This window comes from Alosa sapidissima, chromosome 4 (assembly GCF_018492685.1).
Source record: "Alosa sapidissima isolate fAloSap1 chromosome 4, fAloSap1.pri, whole genome shotgun sequence".
Classification (NCBI taxonomy): domain Eukaryota; kingdom Metazoa; phylum Chordata; class Actinopteri; order Clupeiformes; family Clupeidae; genus Alosa; species Alosa sapidissima.
The window spans coordinates 27,280,781-27,301,874 of record NC_055960.1 but is presented as its reverse complement, the minus strand read 5'-3'; the positions used below and the strand labels follow the sequence as shown (position 1 = coordinate 27,301,874).

The following is a 21,094-nucleotide window of genomic DNA, read 5'->3' as shown; positions in this document are numbered from 1 at the left end:
TGCGAACAGCAGCACCTGGGATCGGACTCGAGCGTGCTGACAATCAAGCTAGCGTTCATGCCAGCAGCACTCTTGAGGCACCGGGGAGTGAGGTTTACCAATGCACAGCTAAGCTAGCTGGCATCCGTTACCTTGTTACCCTTACTTCATTATCTAACTACATACTTTTCGTAAAATATCTTAGTTGCTCGTGGATAAATGCTACTTCATATGAATTCAATTGCCACATTCCAAAGTCTAAATTCCAAACCGCCAAAATGTTGTCAAACTGGACTCTGTCTTGACTGTAGGCCTATGTATAACCTAGTGTGGAACCTGCACACACCCGGACTCGAACCTGCGAACAGCAGCACCTGGGATCGGATCGGGGCTCGAGCGTGCTGACAATCAAGCTAGCTTTCATGCCAGCAGCACTCTTGAGGCACCGGGGAGTGAGGTTTACCAATGCACAGCTAAGCTAGCTGGCATCCGTTACATATGCCTCCACGTCCCCCCAAATACTACTTCCCCCATAATCACTGCAAGCTTCTCCTGACTATCATGGTAGTGTCATTCGACTTGATGCAGATCTGACTTGATGTGATGCATGCTGTTTTTTTGTAACATATTGATAATGAACTACAGTTGCATGTGATGTCACGGCGCTTCATCTCTAACTAATCAAAATGACAATTTGCTTTGTTTTTATTTATTCAATTTTGCAATGAACAGTTAGTTAACTGTACATCATTAAAAATGGGTGTCTCAACTGTAGCCTACCGTCTCCATATGATAGATAGATAGATAGATACTTTATTGATCCCCAGGGGAAATTCAATGGGTACAGTTGAGACACAGTTGAGACAAAAATGCACCTTATGTTTATGAGCTAATTGTGGAAAATTTTAACTATTTATTGGTATTATTGATTGATAATATTTTAGTCTACAAGCTAAGGAAGCGTGACACTTCAGGCCTAACACTTACTGCCAGCTCGTCATGTGAGTAGGAGCACAACTCAAGTTACCCTAACATAAAGGTAATCACCACGCGCTTTACATTGCGCTTCGTTAGCACAAAACATTTTTAAGCCAGTCAAGCAAATTGCCATATTGATCAGTTAAGAAATGAAGCGCCTAGCTGTAGTTCGTTAATATGAACAATGCAAAACAATTAATACTGGTTCTAAAAATATATTAGGCTATGACCACTAGAAGCAGGTGACCCCAATGCATATGAAAGCCATTTAATTAACTTCCCGATGTGGACCGAGACTTTTCCTAAAAAAACGAGCTATGTCTACAGAAGAATCCAGACAGTGGTAGAATCCCATCGAACCAAAGCATCAACTCCTCTAAACTCTGGAAAAGCAACCAGTAGGGGGTGGTGAGATTAGTTTCCTCGCCTTCATCAGCAGCGTCCGTTCTTAGACGTCACTTCCACAGCAAACTCTCCCTTCCGGAAATCACAAGCAAGCGTGACCTACGTTTCGTGTCTGTAACAGGCTTAAAGTAAGTTTATTTAACTAATTAGTAGTTTGACTTAATTTTGCCCATTAATTATATAATTTAAACCTCAAATGTAATAGTAATAATATTATTGATGGTATGTGACCACTATGGCCTTTTACAGTCGAGCAGCAAGGGCTCAGGAGCTAGGGAGGTAACACGTCAACGTGACAAGCACCATCTTGTTCTCCCGTTGGAGCACACAATATTAAATGCTGGTTTGAAATGTACATAATAAGTCGTACATTTGCCAATGAGATTGTTCTGTAAGTTATGGTTGCCCAAGGAAATGTGTATTTACATGCCGCCCATGTTCGGTGACACTGACTTTTTAGCTAGCTATCTGTAGGCTAACGTCACTTCACTACATTCCATTACGGTAGCTAAACAAGTCCTTATAAGGTGAACAGGCGGCCTTTAGCTCTTCATCAATCAGATGTCATGAGAGTGTAGTTGTTGATTAGGGTCATATAATAATGCAATACGTGTTTACACCGTATGTTTTACACACATTCAAAAGACGGTGCGGATGTATAGCACACGCTCAAGTCAAAATGAACTTAATTAGCAAGATTGCTGGCAGGTTGATCTGCTAATGATGGTTTGTGCAGCTAACGTTAGCTAGACAGGTACCGTTTGATGTGATATTGATGCACCGTCGCTTCGCACGATCCAACCGGTGCATCTATGTCACCATTTATGAGTGTGTCGGGTAGGCCTAGTTTAAAATGTTGAATTCTGGTATAGCATAATCGCAGTAAATTATATTGCGTGCATGACGTATTGGATCTGTTGGATATTTTGGATATTTGACTCTGGAGGTCATCTTGAAGGCAGTATTATGGATAATAACCAGGTGTTTTAACACAAATTGCATGGATTAACCAATGCAAGCAATTTTAACATCTTACGGTATGGGCTGGGTGGGCGGGCCTATGACCCCAAAGTCAAAGAAGTTTGAGAGAGGTATAGTGTAAATTACATTTTGTCATTTCCTCTCCCTACAGAATGCGTTACGTGGCCGCTTACCTACTGGCAGTACTTGGTGGCAACAACAGCCCCTCCTCCAAGGATATCAAGAGCATCCTCGGGAGTGTCGGAATAGAGGCCGATGATGAGCGTCTTGACAAGGTAACCTAGGTTTTTATGTTTTTAAATTTCGAAACCTTACACTCATCAGGTAAAAGTTTAGTGTAAGATCACAGAGCCCTCAAATGCGCTCAATTCATATCTGTGATCATATCTATGCAGTTTACTGTCCAATACAATGTATTTATTATTTTTATGAATTGAGATTGTTCCATGTTCTGGTCATTCTTTTTTTTTGTATAATGTTTGCAGTGATCTGTGATTTTTCTATGGTAACTTAAAGGGACACCAGGCAAGCCTGATGCTTTTTCTCTATGAAGCTTACCCTAGCGTTGGTACGTGTCAATACGTGTGCGAGTCCTCGCTCGGTCTGAAGCTCCTTTCCTTTCCTTTGCATCTTTGGTCAAGGGTTTTCGCTGCTTCTTCGCCAGCTCTGCCATTATACACACATTTGCAACAATCGCTAGCGTTTTGTTAGCCTGCCTCTGTGCTGGGGATGCAGGATGTAAACTGATCCTCCTTTTCGCGATGTCTGTGAGACTGAAGGTTGGCGGGTCGGATACACCGAACTTGCAAGCGGGATATTCTTCCCACAGGCAGTAGAGGCGGGCAGGACAGTCTTTGTTCGCCCTGTAATGAGTCATTTAACCATATACCGACTTACGAAGATGATTAATTAACACTAAAACATTGCCTGGTGTCCCTTTAACTTAATCTATGGTGATTTTAATTATGATAAATGACTTGTGTTGTGCAGTGTTTAATATCCGAATTGTTTCAACAGGTTATCGGTGAACTTAATGGAAAAGACATCAATGAAGTCATGAACGCAGGTAAATGAAGAATGTGTCCAATATATTTCTGATGTGTTGGGACATTAACAACTTCATTTTATCAGTTATGACTATTATATAAAATATGTGTGATACATCTGACATTAGCATTAACCCCAATTTGTACTGATTTAAAATACCGTGGAAAGGTTCCAATGGCCCACTTACCATGACTTCTTTTGCACTTACTTCAGTGCAAACATGATCAGTTAACTTCCTCCTGCCCAGACCAGTAAAGAAGCAAGGACACCCCAGCCAGACGGCCTTTCCAAAACTAGCTGCTAGCCCTCTTCCTACCCACTTCCACTCTGTTTGCACGTTCACATGGTGGGTCCGCAGATTTTTCATGTAGATCTCTGTTTCTCAAGGTCCCTGAGTAGCTTGAGTTGCTGCATCCAACAGTTAGAGTTTCCAGGCAGCTACAGTGCTACACTCTGGGGGAATGTTCATGAGCCCCCATGTTCATGCTCTCAGAGTGTAGCACTGTAGCTGCCTAGCTGCTTTAGCTGTTGTCTGCAGCAATTCAAGTGAAGTCAAACAGATTAGGTTTTTTTCCCCCATACCGACAGTACTCAGTGACCTTGAGAAACAGAGATCTATATGAAAAATGGCCGGATTTCTCCTTTATGTGCCACCAAAAGCAAGTTGCGGGGAGTGAATTGGGTAGGGATAGAAGCTATAATGTCCCAAGGAGTGAGTCTGCATCGATGCTCACTTGGCAAGTTTTTACATGTCCGTGCAGCACCTGAACGTTATTTTTTGGCCTGCATAGCAGTATTTGTTGCTAATAAATGCAATTTATGTCATTACACAGAAATGGCATAATGTGAAAAATGCCAAAGATAGGAAAGAAGTAGACGTCGATAGCATAAACATTTACGGGTCTACTTATTACACCGTATTTAAAAGTTGAGTACTTATAAATTAAGTATGAAATACAGCTCCACATGCATAATAATGAAAGGAATAAAGAGGGAAGGCATTCTTTATTCACTAGGGTACTCAAAACTTAGTTTTTGTGGTGTTTTTAATATTTATTGTATTCATTATTTAATGAAACGATTCTGCCGTCAATTTCCTCTTTCCGTCGAGAGCACCCCAAAGTTAGGCACTCATACCCTGTGATTATACCCTGTTCCATAATGAAAGTGCCCTCGGCATCTGTGAAAAGTCATAAAGTTCACTCTAACGGAGTGGGGAACGCCTGGTTTCAGGAAGGGCCTTTCTATCTAGATCAGTGGCAGGTAGTAACCCAGGGGTTCCCAAATTTCAGGTGACCCCACGGTTGGGAAACGATGTAGTATGGGGGCATCCGTGTACATGTAGTATGTAACATGGGGGCGTCCGTGTACATGTAGCAGGTAACATGGGGGCATCCGTGGCCTACTGGTTAGGGAATCGGACCGAAGGGTGGCCGGTTCAATCCCGGACTGGTAGGAAAAATGTGGGTGGGGGGAGTGACTGAACAGCGCTCTCCCACATCCATATCCACGGATGAGGTGCCCTTGAGCAAGGCACCTAACCCCCAACTGCTCCCTGGGCACCGGATCAGGGGCTGCCCACTGCTCCGGGTGTGTATGTGTGCTCCTAGTGTGCTCACTGCTCTGAGGGTGTGTGTGTGTGTGTGTTTGAATGTGTGTACACTGTGTGTGTGGGTACACTACCCCCGGATGGGTAAAATGCAGAGCACAAATTTCCCCTTTGTGGATCAAAAAAGTATCAATCTAATCTAATTTTATCTAATCTAATCTAATCTAGTAACCTCATTCTGATGTGCTCCTGTTTTTTCAGGTCTCTCAAAGTTAGCCTCCGTGCCAGCAGGTGGTGCTGTCATGGCCTCTGCCGCAGCTGCAGGTGGAGGTGGAGCTTCTGCAGCTGGGGAAGCCCCTGCCGGTCTGTATCACCATGTTTTGTTAATTGAGGACAAAATTAATTGTTAAATAAGGAAGATCATAATATTTAAGATCAGAGTGCATTATATTTGTTATAGTGTTATTGTTTGTAATTACTGTGAGCTGATATTTTTGTTTGTTCTTCTCCACAGCGGAAGAGAAAAAGGAGGAGAAGAAAGAGGAATCAGAGGAGTCTGATGAAGACATGGGATTTGGGCTCTTTGATTAATCTTTCTTTTTTTGATAAAAATAAAAACAAAAACAGAAAATTGCAATCTGTTTTGTGGTCTTGTCTTGACATAAAGTGTTTATTTATGTTTAGATTTATGGTTATAATAGGATGAATCAGTCTCCTTGATTCCCTGATCTATCTCCCTGAAATGTAGAAATTTGTGTGACCCTACACTTCAAAGTATGGAAAAAATAAGCATTTTATTTCATAATGTGGGTTTTATGCCTAGTCAGGTATTGAGGTTGTCAGCATAACTACCTTATGAAGGTGAATATAAAAGAGACACAATGATGTGGAGAGGAGCAGCGATGTGTTTCTTAATGGATATCAATCTCAACTGACCTATTTTGTTAGAAACTCAGCAACGTATATCCTATGTTGTACTGCTAGTTTGTTTTTTAAGTGTCAAAGTTAAATAAGGTCATGAAAACAAAAACTACTTTGACAGATATCTGGTAATTAAAAGGGCTATTACAGCTGTTTAGGAATCAGTATTGAGTGTTTGATGCATGAGAATGGTGGGAGTGTATATATATATATATATATGTGTAATTCATTAGTTCATATTTCATATGTCAGTTAATTCATTAGTTGTCTGGCTAACACAATTGTTGCCTTGAACAGCCACCTGGGGGGATTCCAAGTAAGTGGTAAATCACCTAATAGAAGAGCTGTATGGCTTCATTCTCCAAACAAAATAAATGCCATAGGGCTTGTTGTATACCACTTACTCTGAGTTAAACCACATACTTGGAATACCCCCCAGGCCAAACTCCTGTTAAAAACAAACAAACATAAAAAAAACTGCAACCCACTATTGCACACAATATGCAGAAATAACAGTGGAGAACAAAGCATAATTCTGTAAGGCTACTTAGTGTGCTCGGCTCTCTAGTGAGTGGCCAGCTGCATTCATGTCATTTGTCAGTTGTCCTGTAACGTGCTCTACCAAAATAGTCAGCACTTGCAACATGGCATGCCCTGGCAAAGGAGAGTCACACTGACCAGTGCAGTGTCCAGCAGCCTTGAACACAACCCTTCTCTGCAGACAGGGGTAGAGATAGAGAGGAAGGCAACTCGAGTGCTGCCACTGGACCTCTTCTCCAGTCCTGTCTGGTCCCCTCACACTCTCTCAGATGAAGTACACAAAGAACACAGGTGAGGAGATTACACTGAAAATGGTCTTTAACGTAAACAATGTATTTGCTTATCTAAAAAATACCCTATATGCGGATATGTATTAGTACACATATACTGTAAGTACATACTAAATTCATGATCTGACCGGTACACCATGAATAGAAACTGATTCCGCCAACTATTTTCTTTAATTTGTAACTTCTGTGATGGCTTTATGAAAATAACTTTTCATTTATTAAAATATATATGTCCTACAAATTTCACTTTAAGGACAGTTGGAAAGGAAACAGGACAATTTTCTTTTTCAAGTGTTATGTTTGTGTTTCAACTCTTGTTTTGCAAGAGACTAAATGTGTACATCCTTGGTGTCTGTAAAAACGTTTCAGACCATACGAAATCCCCAGCAGCCCTGATTAGGCATCTGCATTCATATGGGCTTTTGGATAGAGCCACAGATGGAGACGGAGAGACCTTTGAGGAGGTGGACGACGAGGTGGCAGAGGTCGAGGAGCCAGAGGTCAAGGTGAAGGGGCAGGAGAAGAGATCGTCTGAGGAGGGAGGGAAGCCCACATTTGCTGACATTGATTGGCCACCAGAGGGAGTCAAAGTGGACTCTGTGGAGTACTACCGCAGACTGAAGGACCTGCCCTGGAGCCTCCCTGCCCTGGAGCAGGCGCTATACCTCAGCCTGCCTGCGTGGGTACAGGCAGGTGGGTGCTTTGGCCTCTCCGTGCTATGACACAGGGCCCAGTACTCACTGGGCACCGATCCACCACTTCTGCCCTCATTCAGAGTGTCTGCCAGGTTTCCCCTAACATGTTGCTCAACACCGGAGCATTGTAAATGTGTCTTGTCTCTCTTTCTCTGAGGAGATACATTATATTGGCGTACCATATACAGATCACACATACTGCATTGAATTTTATGTTCAATTGAACAAAACTAGTAAAATAGAAAAAAGCTAAAGAGCTACTTAAAAGCTGTATGCACATTGTACTATTGTGTTTAAGAGGATAAGTTGGCTTAGTGTAAATGAATGAGTGAAGGCTGTATTCTTTGTAGTCCTCATGTACACAGCACATGACCAGTGTCTCTTCTCTTTGTGTGCTCCTTTAGCTTTGCTTTGTAACCTTTTGGGGCATGTGGTCAAATCTGATGTGCCAGGCTTTTCCTTCCCAGTGCGCATGATGTCCTACCTCCTTCTCCCCTACACTTTACCAGCCTCTGCCATCTTTCAGCTCAACTACAGGTGATGGCTACACTCTCAATAATTAATTGACAAAGCCATAAACTAAAACCTTTTCATATCACAAGAAGACAAAGTTCAAATGCATTTTAACTTGAAGTCTGTTAGCGATGTTATCAAACCTGCAGAGGTGGAAAGTAACGAAATACATTTACTCACGTTACTGTATTGAGTAGTTTTTATGTGTATTTTGTATTTTTTAAGTAGTTTATAAAATCGGTATTTTAAATTTTACTTGATTACATTTTGAGCGAAGTATTGTACTTCGCTACATCAAAAATCCCATCCGTTACTTGAGTAAACAAAAAAAGTTAAGACTAACGAAAACAGAAAGGGAGAGAAAAGTAATCCCGCCCTAAACCACTAGCCTAGTGATAATGATCAGCATGTAGCCTACAACAGGACATGAATCAAGCTGGCGCCATGCAGTCTTTCTGAAAGTGATGGGAGATGGAGCTGGATCACAAAATGCATCAGATTACATGTGTAGCCTAACCTATGAAAGTGTATTTTCCGCTATTTCAATGGGTTGTCTCAGTTCGTTTTAGCACTAATGATAGCGGAGATATTCAAGCAAACACCATGGGATTTCGTGTTTTGACGTTTGTGCTCACCTTTCTTTGGAAAGAAGTTTATTAGCAGTTGTTTTGATGTCTCTCTTTTTAATAACCTGACTTGGCTTTCTTGGAGAAAGACATTGCACCAGCAGCACAACAATTAGGTCCACTACTAGCGATGCTCAACTAAATAAACAAAAGATAGACTACCTTATGAATCGTGAAGGCGGACTAAACCATTTAGCTCTTTGGCAAGGGAGAGTGAGAGTGACCTTAGACAGTTTTCACTGTTTTGTATACAGAATCCAGTCAGTCAAACTTTACATTTCGTCTGACATTCATTTTGACATTTAATTTTGAAGTTAAAATATTCAGGTAAAATAAATATATGGTGGACATATAGTCATATATATTTTCAGTAATTAACTTAAACTTCCAGTGAGTCTATTCGAAATTTTCACCACACATTATATTAACACACATATAAAAAATCCAAAACATAAGAGTTATGTGTATTAAAGTGGAATGACACAGGAAAAAAGTATTGAACGTGCCTACTGAAATTTCTTCAATACTTTGTGGAAAAGCCTTTAGACAGCTTCAAGACATTTCCTGTATGACAAAAGGTATTAGTCACAGTATCAGGTGTGATTTTGGTCCATTGTTCTAAACAGATTCCAGGGGTCCCTCTTGTGAATCCTGATATTTAGTTACTTCCAGAACTGTTTAATTGAATTTAATTGAATTGGCTGCCTTCAAGTCTTTCTGGAGCTTTCTCCGAGTGGTCCTTGGCTCTTGGAATTGACTATCCTTCTGACTCCCTGGTCAGAAATATTGCGTGGCCGGTTGATGATGCAGTGATGTTTCTTCCACTTGCAGATAATGGCTCCCATGCTGCTTACTGAAGATTCTGAAGTTTTGAAATGCATCTGTAACCAGTTTCATTGATATGTTTTGCAAAAATAAGGTTGCAAAGGTCTTGGGAGAGCTTTTTGCTTTTATCCATCATGAAATGTTTCTTGTGTGACACCTTGGTAATGAAAAACCTTTTTATAGCCCATCAATATGTAGGCTACTAACCAAGCTTATATTAATTTGCACAGATAGAAAGGATAACTACTCTAACTACTTACAGATTCCAGCTCGTTCCTTCCCTTTCCTTGCCTTAGTGCTTTTTCTTAGCTTGTTCAATACTTTTTCCCTGTGTTATTCCACTTCATTACACATGACTACTTATGGAGTTGTTTGGATTTTTTATGTGTGGATTACCTGAGTTATTAATGCCTGGTGAAAATGTTGTGCCCCCTGTATTCCACTTTTCAAGGGCCCTCTCCTCCATTGGGGTCCTATACTTCCCACTCTCCCCCCTAGTTCGACGCCCCTTTAATCTGCTGAACCTTCTGCTCATTTCCAAATATAAAAAAACTCTCTGCAACTCAACATTAGCCTGCCTGCCTCAGCTGCCTGTGAGGGGCTTTTCAGTTGTGCTGGATTACTGTTCATTGCAAAGCGACGCAAGGATGAGTGCAACTAACTTTGAAAATCAACTACTGCTCAAACTTAAAGGAGAACTCCGGTGATTTTTCACATAGATCTCCATTTCTCAACGTCACCGAGTACTGTCGGTATGAACAAAACTGAAACAATCGGTTTTACCTAGCTCGAGTTGCTGCAGCTACAGCGCTACACACTAGGAGCATGAACATGGCTGCCTTAGCTGCTGGCTGCAGCAACTCGAGCTAGGACCAAAGTCCTTTTCAGGCAAGTACCTCCACTCCACTCGGCGGCCATATTGCAAAACTTTTTGGGCACTTATCGTGCATCTATTTCGGCAGAAATGCGTGTGCGTAAGGCTTCACGACACCAATCTTGCTCCAGCAGCGAGATCACAACAGATGATTGGCACGATGGCACTCAATGTATTTTACAACACACCACATGATTGGCTCAATGTATTCACATGTCAACGTTTTGCTGCGGAAGGGTTGTGATATTTTGTATACAACTGACTAACCCCATGCATTACTATGGAGGATTTTTTGAGTGCTGTATCTCCTCATTAGAAAGTCTCTGGTAAAACTGGTTGTTCTGGTACCCCCCCCCCCCCCCCCTATAAAAAAAGTAACTAAGTAACTTTTACTTAAAGTACATTTTAAATGAACTACTTTTTACTTTTACTTAAGTACATTTTCAGATCGTTATTTTAACTTGTACTTGAGTAATATTTCATCAAGGTATTGGTACTTTTACTTGAGTACAATATTTTCGTACTTTTTCCACCTCTGCAAACCTGTATATGGTGATGTACAGTAATTCCTCCTTGTGAAACACTTTGCCTCATAACTATTTTTCTCAATCCTAACACTCCTGAGTACAACACTCCCAATATCCTGCATGCTTTAGATATGCTGGATGTGTCAGACTATAAATGATGTGCCACCAATTTACATCAGATGATGGCAAGTACTGTATCTTTGCTTGTACTCTAAAGATTCATGCGCTTGGCATATTGGGATAAAACCAATTTGCTGAAGTGTTTCAAAGGAGTCCAAGAGAGCGTCCATTGGAAGAGGTGGAACAGAAAAGTCCAGGAGAAAGCCCATTGGCTGAGCTGGATCGGAGGACTACAGGATAAATCCCATTGGCCAACGTGGGTCACAGGGCTCCAGGAGAAAGCTCATTTGCTGTGGTGGGACGTGAGGCAGGTTGTGCGGCTTCTCGTCAGAGTCTCTGTTTCCAGTCTAAAGACAATGCTCCCTGGCAGGTGAGGCCTCTTAATCACTCCAAGTGCAAATCATCTTGAAGCTCTCGACACATTCCTGGTTCTTTCAGGGAGCAAGCAGAAAAGAGCTCAAATAAAACGCTGTTGACAGTTCGACTCCTGCCAAATGCAGTGTGTGTTAATCTAATGACACTTGAGGGCACCTTGAAGGCAATCTCTACTTTGCCCTTTTGATTGCCAAACCCAGATAAGTTTCCAGCTAGTTATGGTTCGCTGTGTGTATTGACAGGCAAGATAGCTCATTGAATTTACTTTCATTTGTCTCTGTTGTCTTTGAGTTTCACTTCTGCATTCCAGGTTGCCGTCCCTTCCATTTCCTTTACTGCATTTTCCAGCTGTGAGCCTCCAGTGGCTCCAATCCATCCCTCTTCCCTCCATCCCTCTTCCCTTCATCCCTCTTCCCTCCATCCCTCTTCCCTTCATCCCTTTCCCGTCTCTGTGCTCCCTTACTTTCTTTGCTCCTTCTCTCTTGCTGCGGATTCTCCCCTTACGGTTCCTCAGTTTTGGATCAGCGCCACAGACAGAACCCGGCCCTGCGAGGGGCACCATCCAAAGAAAGCGGCACTCCGTGCTGCGGTTCCACCTCTCCACCACCTCCAGCGCCTCCAACCTGGACCCCCTGGGCCCTTCCTCGGACACCCCCTGCCCCCCAGAGCCCCCCCGGGCCTTCTCCCTCCTCATCAACCTGCAGCTGGAGGTGGATGAACAGCCAGAATTCTACCCTGTTCTGCCTCAGCTGCCAGCCCCCCTGGAGGTCCAGCTCAGTCCAGAGGAGGTGGAGGATGAAGGCCTCTGCTCCCCCCATATCTCCTTCCTGGGCGTCAGAGAGGAGGATGTGAGAGATGAGGACAGTGATGTGGAGGACTCTGGGACATCTGGGATAGCTCCTCTTCATAGTCCTCCCATAATGACCTTTGCCAGTAAACAGTCTCCGAATAGCATTCAATTACATGCATTAAATATCACTGAATAAGTATTGAGTGCTGGTATGTCTAGAACTAAGAGATAATAAACATCCCTCTGACTTAACTGGAATATGAAGTGTATACATTGTTTCTCCTTTATCAAAAGAAAGCAACCATAATGGTGAAACCATTGTGAATGCAGCTTGTGTTGAAGGTAAAGCTGCCATTCTAATCCCAAACACTTTTAATCAGTCAGTGAAATACTCCCCATGGCCATCTAGCTGTCAATTCATTGTTTGTACACAAAATACTCTGGTGTTTGTACAGTCCTGTCTCTGTAAATGGAAAACAAATATAGTGGCTCAGATCAAGCTGTAAACAATGTCAATGAGTCAACTTGAAGCTTCAGCACATAGAATTAAAACTAAATCACGCACTGCATCTTTAAGAATTGCTTTTTGACAGTTGAAATGGAGAAAAAGTTTCACAATTTTCATCACAAGGTACATGTCAGTCATAATTACCCCAAATTAAATTGTTTTGGTGTTATTTATTCATGTGTACAGTCAGAGGTCATCATCTGATTGTTTTTGTTTCAGTCTTACAGGAGAACCAGACATTGCACAAGAGCTTGCCAGAGGGGTAGGCGTCTATGACAACCTGCCAGATCGGTTCCATGTCTAGGAGTTATATAATAACATTGGGATGTAGTCTTCCAGACCTCATGTGTTGAGGTTCTCGTGTCATTGGAAATGCACTGACATGCTGTTATACAACCTGGTTAAGACAGTTTGTGCAGTGTGTGATATGATTGGGATGAGGACTCAGGCATAAGCCTCTTTTGGTTCAGTGTATGGAACGGATGGCCAATTATTTATTTATTTTTTACATCTGTTGGTGGACGTAGATACCAAATATCAGGTTTTGTGTTTGCCAAGTTGGAATGTGTTTTTCCTACAATGTAAGGCTTAAATAGATTAATGTTCAGCCATGTGAGTGATCCTATCTCAGCAAGGGTTCATATTTCACCCACTAATAGCAGCAAATATGACCAAGTTAGTCTTCTTTCTTCCTCTTGAGTACCTTAGTTATACCTTAGTTTGTAGGTAAGAGACTAACTTGAACATTAGGTTTAATAAAGTAGAAAAAAACATATTTATTTATTCTATTATATTATACAATATGTATGCCAGCATACATAATATAGAAAATTATTCACATTTGGAAATAATTTAAAGTAAGGAGCTACACACACTGCGATGCACATTTTAAACACTATTTTCACATCATTTACATCTGGCAGTTGTCTGACATTAGGTCTTGCCATTTCTTAAAGTGCTGGATTTGGTAAACTTTGTCAACTTCGTCCTTCATTGAAACACCTCCGACTGCTTCCCGTTACAGGCAGAGAAGTAAAGGTTGTCTCCATTTCCTGTCATTATCTGACTGGCTCCAAGAAGAGAATCCTCTACACTTCTCACATTCACATTCCTGAGAGAAAAAAAAGAAGATAATTTAAAAATTTAATTCTTAACATTATTTCTTCACATAATGATCATGTAACTTGTTGTTTACATTTAAAAATATATACATACATATTTGTACATGTACACTTATAACAAGCTGTAGAGGTGAAAAAGACTTTCATGCAGAGCAGTTTGTCACTCGTTTCAATGTGACTCAAATGTGGGTCATTTGTGTGCCAATTACTCCCACATCATACATCCTCTTGACTACCATTGACCCAAACAGGTATAACTACCACTTACAGTATGAATGCTTATTGTTGAATTATGGGGAACCCATAGCCTGGCGAGCCAGACCCACATTAAAATGTAGGGTCTGAGCACTCACCGTTCGCAGTGCTCAGTCCGAGGGGCGGGATAATCAGTTGTCTTTCAAATTCCCTCTGCACGCAATAGGACAGCGGCAGCGCTATGAGTCCCATGCGTTTCCCACCAGCGGAGCTAGTTGGCTAGTTCAAACGTTTGCCAACATAATAAAAGCTTAACTCGTGTCACACTGTTCGCCAGCAGCAAAATCCATCTTATTTGTTTTCAAGTAGCAGGGAATTCAAGCCAAACCGTTGCAACTCTGCCATCAATCATTATGTTAAGCCCACCTAACGACTCTATACACGATTTCAATGGCCTGATTAAGTTTCGATTTCTGGAGCTTACAAGCCAACGGAGAGTTACTAGACTAGCCCTGGCAGCAAATGTAATTTGCTGCCGCTAGGGGCGCGTCTAGATTTCTAGGCTAGGGAACCCATATGTTTACTTCCAATTTCAGGCTTTTTTGTGCGTAACTCTTTCTACTGAGTCATTGTGTTATACTGTGTTATTCACCCATATCTTCCAGCCACAATACAGAAACAGATTGCATTAATCATGCATCAACAATATTAACCACCCACTCACCTTGGCAGGTGTTTGTTTCAGGTGAAAAATTTGACCTTTCCCGGGCCGGGGTCAGCGATCGGGCTCGTGGGCTGGGCCTCTGTCGTGTATGTGAAGCGGTCCTGCAGATAGCGGTTACCCATGCCCATGATGTGGCTGTGACTGTGGCGCGACAGGCCCGCGACCCGGGCCGTGAAGTCCAGCGTGAAGGCCAGCTTGACCAACTCCGGCGCCACCACCTGGTCCTCGACCGGCTGTGCGGGCGTCTCGGACCGCACGTACTGGTCAGCCAGCTGCTGGAAGGAGCCGTAGGTCAGGCCCTGAAAGAAGCTGGTCAGGCTGGGGCTCTCCTTCATCTGGGAGGCAAAGCAAGACGGAGGACAGGGTAAGAGTTTGTCTACAGAGTGTGCTGCTTCACAAGCTCAGACATGTGCCGATAACTGTGGTCTCTGACTTAGCTTAATCTGTTCTGATTCAGCTGGGTGAAAGTGGTACGAGAGTAATAAATCAATGACCTTATAGCCGTGGCAATCAGTTATCAACTATACTTGGTTTCTTAGGTTCAAGTTCAAGTAGTTTATTGTCATGTACTCATAAAAGGAATTATAATGAGTAGGTAAATACAGTATAAGTACATATATGCTTACTCTGACTTTAAGAAAAGTGGAAAAGGCGAAAGACAAGAACTTCTAGTGTATGGACGTAAATCAGTGTGAAAGACAACACAGGTGAGCTTAACTACAGCATGAGCAGTTCTTCATGGAAATTGGGTGTAGACGGCCATAAATACAAACCTTTGCATCCAGGACATCCCCTTGCTGTTTGATAAGGGCTATGAGCCTGTCTGTCACCTCCTCTGTTGACACTGTGAAGAGAGATATAGCTGTTATAAGACATGTATAGATTGCAGGTATAGAAATGTAGGTTATCTACCAATTTTTGGTGTTTGTCTATTATGAAGGATAACACAATGCAAGAACAAACATTTCTCACTACCAGCATAAGTGCTAAAGGAATGTTGCACAAGCAAGAACATGCTTGTTAGTAATGGCTGAACAATTAAGTGGGCATTTACATGTCTCAGATGAAACATACTTTTTATCTCTGCACTTTACCAATAAAGATTTGAGTCTCACAAATGTCTATGGTGCAGTCTCACAAGCTTTTGCTCCTGAATGTGGCCAAAGTGGTTGAGAAATGACAGCCTGAGGAGCTCTGGCCTATAATAATGAGCTAGCTAATAAAGCCATACAGACTTTTTTAATGTAAAATGGCAATAACGTAACACGCAAAGGCAAAAATACTTACAGCTCTGAGTGTCTGTTTCAGTGGGTGGTACGCCTGGAGCAAGCGCCACATGCTCCTCTGTGGGACTATCCATCACCTCAGTCACAATCTTCTTCAGCTCATCAGACACATTCTCATAGTACGAGTCTGTGGGCTCTACTCTCTGGAACCCTGTGATTAAAACACATACATGTCTCAGTCAGTAATGCTACATACAATTGTTGCAATGAGGACACAGACGCATGGACATCACTTTTAAAAGGTATTTGGGTCAACAAGTGCCATTCAGCTATTGTATTAAATCCAGCTGGAGATTATATAGGTACTGTATTTATCAATAGTTGCTTTAGGACACACCCACAGTCCCTAATGTGTTTGTACAAGAAAGTAAACCAATGACATTCATCAGACATCTATTGAATAAAGACGCATAAAAGCATCTCTGTAATAAAGAGGATTAGCTTGATGTTGCTCGAAAGCACATCTGAGCAAACCTACCATCCACCACCAGTGATGGGGGTCTGCTGATGGAGAATCCATCCATCGACAGCCTCAGAGACAGTCCCCTGCGGGAGCGGCGTTTTTTGGTGGACCTCTTGCGGCGTAGCGTGACTTCCTCTCCGCCGGTGATGGGTCTGGGGATGGACAGGCTGTTGGGTGGGGGGGGGGGCGGCCTCCACAGGCTCCTGGGGGGAGCGCACAGCTCTTACAGGGCTGGGGTCCCGTTCATCGGTGTCGCTATCGCCACGTGAAAAGAAGCCGACGATGCTCTTCCAGAAGGAGACCTTGGGCTTCTTGGTCTTAGGTTTGCTTTTCTTCTCTCTTCTTCTCTTCCCTTCCTCTTCTTCCTTTTTCTCTGTGGAGGACTCCAGGTTTGAAACTGCTGTGGTCTCATCCTCTGCTGTCTTGCCCTCAGGAGAAGCTGGTTTGGAACTTTTGGAGAGTTTGCTGGGTCTCCTGCCCTTGTCCCTGAAACTCATCCACCTCTTCTTAAGCGTGTTCTTCTTCTGATCACTGGCTTTCTCATCCGTCTGCGATTCACAGACAGGCCTGAATGCGGCATTGGGAAGCTCCTCTGCGTCCACCATGAGGTGTATAGACGTGTCACTAGAGTGCCTGCGGTCCCTCTTGTTCCTCTCCGCCAGTGTGACCCACTTCCCGCCAGCTCTCCTGCCATTGGATGGTCCATCATTGAGGCTCAGGCTGCGTTTAACATACACTTCCAGCAGACGGGAGGTGTCCTGCTGGCCCACATACAGCAGCAAGGGGCCCGGTGTGCAGCTCTCATCTGGTGTAGACATTTGGCTAAACACAAGGGAGGGGAACAGCAACCACACGATCAATCATTTATCAATCAATCACGCCCCTGCATGACAAGCAAAAGATGAGTAAATTATGAAGCACGCATTCAATAAGTGAAAGCCAACATACTGAGCAATCCTATCCATAATCCATATTTTCTTTTAGCGCTGGTGGACAATCTAACACCTACAAACAAGCTTGTTTGAAGGATTACAGTCACTGCACCAAAAAGTCCATGGGGAGACATTCAGGCAATGAAGAACAACATAGGCTGGGCTTAACGCAGCTTCTTGTAAAATATAAACATCTTAATGGTGTCTTACTATGCTCACAACTCTTGATCAACTTTTTCACAATTCCTTTCTATCTGTAAGTAATTATATATATATATATATATATATATATATATATATATATATATATATGTATATATATATATATATATATAAAATATGCATAGCCTATAGGCCTACTGTATCAAACTTGAAATCACATAATGTTGGCACCCACCTTTTCTCCGTGGTTTGTCCTCGATCTCTTTCTCTTGCTATGTGTTTGACCTGATCACAACTTCAGAAAGACTGAGCATGAAACGTAGCTCAGCAGGTATACTTTGGACCAAGTTTGGGTAATATCCAGAGCTGACGCCACGCCTCGAAAGATCGGGTAACCAATCATAGTTTATTTTTCATAGTCACTCGGTGTAGGAGACATGCGCAGTCGCATGCAGGTGAATGAGAATGTATTTCGCAGGTGAGCAGGTCAGCTGATAAGTCGCTCTCTATTGCTGGTTGTTTACGGTTTCAGTTGCCGAGGCTTTACAAGAAGGAAGTAGATGCGTATTGCTCACGTAACGCAGAACACGTCTGGGATTTCCCATCCATCCAGCAGCAGTGAAAGCCTAAACGAGTTGAAAGTTAGTTCAGTCGTCATGTGATTTTTCATAAACCATGTGCATAGGACAGGAATTGTGCCAGTATGAGACTAATCATTCACATACAGGGTTTACTGGCCAATATACCGTATAGTGTGGCAACTATAGCCTACTTGTGTTGGAAGCAACCTGAAAACCCTTAGCAAGAGTTGTTAATTGCATTATTATAGGTAATCAGTGACAGGTTTATCTCTAAGTAGCCTACATTCATGTCATCTGTGTCTCATCTTTAATCAAAACCCAGAAATAAAGTTTATAACAATAGTCTAGTTCTTAGTTGAAACTGACGAAATTGTCTGTATTCGTCATTGTTCAGTCTGTATTTGTTACAAATTAGACTGCAGTCTATAAATAAATAATAAAATCAATGAAAAATGGCATTGACAACAATTACAGTTTCCCCTAATAGGGTGTTACACAACATGTTGGTGGAACGTGCTACTGTACCAGTTCCTACTAGAGCAGGGACATCCCTCTCCATCTTCAAAAAACTCCTGAAGACCCGACTCTTCAGAGAATATCTCCTCTCGTAGCACTACTTACAACTAGCCCTGCTATAGCACTTCCACCTGACTAGAATTGACACTTGACTGTATAAAAACAGCACTCACTGATGCACTTTTTCTGCTGGTGAAGGTACTCCACCTTTTTAAATTGTCTTAAATTGTTCTAGAATTGTTGAGAGAATTGCTTTAAAAAACTTTAAACTGTTTACCATGTTGTAAGTCGCTTTGGCTAAAAATGCGTCAGCCAAATGTAATGTAATGTAGAGGTAGTCGCTTAACCCTTACCGACACTCTTTATCCTTGGGGTCAATTTGACCCCAGCTAAATAAACCCTCAGAAAATGATTATAATTCATATTGTTACCCAGTTTTTTTGTGACAGGTACTTAACAAGAGTGTAATAACCACCATCAAAAGCCCTACAAAACAATCCCACCCCCCACACCCCTTTATGAACCTTGGAAGTGAACCATATATTTTATGATGTTAAACGTTGCTTGGGGTCAAATTGACCCCAAGGATAACATGAGGGTTAAAAGAAATGCTTTCTCTGTAGTTCTGAATGAGACTTCTGCATCTGGCCAGCTCAATGGAGTTTTAAGCCCCCAACGTCGTCTTCCAGGCAGCACTGCCACCGTCAACTTAAAGGCACCTAATCCTAAACCTAACCTTATAGTCTAGTTGCATTTTCCTGCTTGGACACATTACTATTACTATACTAAAATTCTAATTCCAATTACTGTATTATAAAAGTATGAAGTGTGTCAATAAAATAATAAAAATAAATTCCAAAAGGGAATAATCTGGCATAAAACATGAGTATGAATGTGTAAATGTATGTAAGTATATAAGTAAACTATATATTTCTTACTTATATTTATACCTGTTTGATTTCCAGCCAGAGTCACATGCTTCTCCATTGACCTCCAGTTATTGACTGCCCCCACCAAGATGGCGATTCTGTTTATGTACGTTCGAGAGCCCAATGCGGTATCTAGCTTTCTAATATCTATGTCAGTAATATCACCTGTTCATGTTAAAGACCTCACCTCTGTAACTACATTACTGTTCATGTTAAAAACTTCACGATTCCTCAGTTTTGGATCGGCCACAGACAGAACCCGGCCCTGCGAGGGGCACCATCCAGAGAAAGCGGCACTCCGTGCTGCGGTTCCACCTCTCCACCACCTCCAGCGCCTCCAACCTGGACCCCCTGGGCCCTTCCTCGGACACCCCCTGCCCCCCAGAGCCCCCCCGGGCCTTCTCCCTCCTCATCAACCTGCAGCTGGAGGTGGATGAACAGCCAGAGTTCTACCCTGTTCTGCCTCAGCTGCCAGCCTCCCTGGAGGTCCAGCTCAGTCCAGAGGAGGTGGAGGATGAAGGCCTCTGGTCCCCCCATATCTCCTTCCTGGGCGTCAGAGAGGAGGATGTGAGAGATGAGGACAGTGATGTGGAGGACTCTGGGATAGCTCCTCTTCATAGTCCTCCTATAATGACCTTTGCCAGTAAACAGTCTCCGAATACCATTCAATTACATGCATTAAATATCACTGAATAAGAACTGAGTGCTGGTATGTCTAGAACTAAGAGATAATAAACATCCCTCTGTCTTAACTGGAATAGGAATTGTATATGTGGCAAGTGGTAGAGATTTTACACAATAGCTGACTACGCCACGATGGGACTTTCACCCAAAGATATAATTCAGAGATTAATATCCTTAACCCAGTAAGGCACTCAGGTTCGTAGAACTGACAGAGACATGGTTCCATAAAAACAATTATTTATTTTTACACCGTAAATTCACATACACATAAAACAGGAAGAGGGCTGAGGCTTACCGGTGGGAGGGCAGTGGATAATAATGAGTATCCGAAGGAGGCACCCAATCACACGTGCTTGGTCACACACACACACGGCAATGATACACTCAGTGAGAGAGACAAATGTCACAGCACACAAAGATGGGAACCCATCACCACCAGGAACTGCTCCCACTTTCGGCTCTCAGCACCTAATCAGAGGGGACGGACAAGGATTACAGACAGCTCACATACAGTGTAACAAAGTAAATCAAACAACAACCAATAAAACAAACAGTCACACTAAGGATCCGCAGCTTCACAGCCTCCCCTTAGTGAGGACAAAACAAATTAACAAAGATTAGTGCAAACAGAAAGACAAATCACAAAACAAAAGGTCAACACTTTGGCGATCAACAGCACTAGGGGAAACGGCCTCCAGTCAAGTGTATAAGAAACAAGAAACAGACAGACAAACGTAGGCTACAAACAACACAGACAATAACAGGATGCAACGCAGAACAGAGAAAAACAATCAATAAAATGGGGTCCGTTCGTCAAGCACCCATTCCTTCCTAACGAGCGCTATAGCACCCGAATGAGTTCCAGTGGCTTTCTAGTCCAAGACCTCTATGCGTAGTCCCACTAGCGTAGGCTACGACAAGCTAGCTGCAGGCCACGTTAACCGCGGGACCAGTGGTG

At 42.5% G+C, this 21,094-nt stretch overlaps 3 protein-coding genes across 5 annotated transcripts; 2 read left to right on the top strand and 1 right to left on the bottom strand.

Annotated features, from left to right (window-relative positions):
• The first annotated feature begins 1,341 nt into the window (after nucleotides 1-1,341).
• On the top strand, nucleotides 1,342-5,576 carry rplp2 (ribosomal protein, large P2). Its single transcript, XM_042088829.1, has 5 exons — nucleotides 1,342-1,490; nucleotides 2,495-2,618; nucleotides 3,361-3,409; nucleotides 5,201-5,302; nucleotides 5,454-5,576. The coding sequence occupies exons 2-5, from the start codon at nucleotides 2,496-2,498 to the stop codon at nucleotides 5,528-5,530; spliced, it is 351 nt and encodes a 116-aa protein (XP_041944763.1). The 5' UTR covers nucleotides 1,342-1,490; nucleotide 2,495; the 3' UTR covers nucleotides 5,531-5,576.
• LOC121706795 lies at nucleotides 5,575-12,293 on the top strand. 3 transcript variants are annotated; one of them, XM_042088821.1, is made up of 6 exons: nucleotides 5,575-5,988; nucleotides 6,582-6,691; nucleotides 7,060-7,383; nucleotides 7,853-7,922; nucleotides 10,968-11,240; nucleotides 11,556-12,293. In XM_042088821.1, exons 2-6 carry the CDS (start codon nucleotides 6,670-6,672, stop codon nucleotides 12,229-12,231), a joined length of 1,365 nt encoding a protein of 454 aa, XP_041944755.1. In that variant the 5' UTR covers nucleotides 5,575-5,988; nucleotides 6,582-6,669; the 3' UTR covers nucleotides 12,232-12,293. The 3 variants fall into 3 exon arrangements, with proteins under 3 accessions (XP_041944755.1, XP_041944753.1, XP_041944754.1); XM_042088819.1 differs by having other exon boundaries at nucleotides 7,790-7,922; XM_042088820.1 differs by lacking the exon at nucleotides 5,575-5,988 and having other exon boundaries at nucleotides 6,520-6,691; nucleotides 7,790-7,922.
• A 1,025-nt stretch (nucleotides 12,294-13,318) lies between these two features.
• On the bottom strand, nucleotides 13,319-17,150 carry LOC121707539. Its single transcript, XM_042090192.1, has 6 exons — nucleotides 16,534-17,150; nucleotides 16,348-16,499; nucleotides 15,871-16,020; nucleotides 15,357-15,427; nucleotides 14,584-14,918; nucleotides 13,319-13,654 (listed from the first exon to the last, which is right to left on the bottom strand). The coding sequence occupies exons 1-5, from the start codon at nucleotides 17,148-17,150 to the stop codon at nucleotides 14,601-14,603; spliced, it is 1,308 nt and encodes a 435-aa protein (XP_041946126.1). The 3' UTR covers nucleotides 13,319-13,654; nucleotides 14,584-14,600.
• Between the last annotated feature and the right edge of the window lie 3,944 nt (nucleotides 17,151-21,094).

Bases quoted from the DNA above. Each gene is read 5' to 3' on its own strand.
- rplp2 (XM_042088829.1), top strand. From the start codon at position 2,496: ATGCGTTACGTGGCCGCTTACCTACTGGCAGTACTTGGTGGCAACAAC. The intron at 2,619-3,360 runs GTAACCTAGGTT...TTGTTTCAACAG, and splicing joins ATGATGAGCGTCTTGACAAG to GTTATCGGTGAACTTAATGG. The intron at 3,410-5,200 runs GTAAATGAAGAA...CTGTTTTTTCAG, and splicing joins CAATGAAGTCATGAACGCAG to GTCTCTCAAAGTTAGCCTCC.
- LOC121706795 (XM_042088819.1), top strand. From the start codon at position 6,670: ATGAAGTACACAAAGAACACAG. The intron at 7,384-7,789 runs GTGGGTGCTTTG...GTGCTCCTTTAG, and splicing joins GCCTGCGTGGGTACAGGCAG to CTTTGCTTTGTAACCTTTTG. The intron at 7,923-10,967 runs GTGATGGCTACA...TGTACTCTAAAG, and splicing joins ATCTTTCAGCTCAACTACAG to ATTCATGCGCTTGGCATATT.
- LOC121707539 (XM_042090192.1), bottom strand. From the start codon at position 17,150: ATGTCTACACCAGATGAGAGCTGCACACCGGGCCCCTTGCTGCTGTAT. The intron at 16,500-16,533 runs GCCTGTGGAGGC...CCCACCCAACAG, and splicing joins GCTGTGCGCTCCCCCCAGGA to CCTGTCCATCCCCAGACCCA. The intron at 15,428-15,870 runs GTAAGTATTTTT...CTCTCTTCACAG, and splicing joins TGAAACAGACACTCAGAGCT to TGTCAACAGAGGAGGTGACA.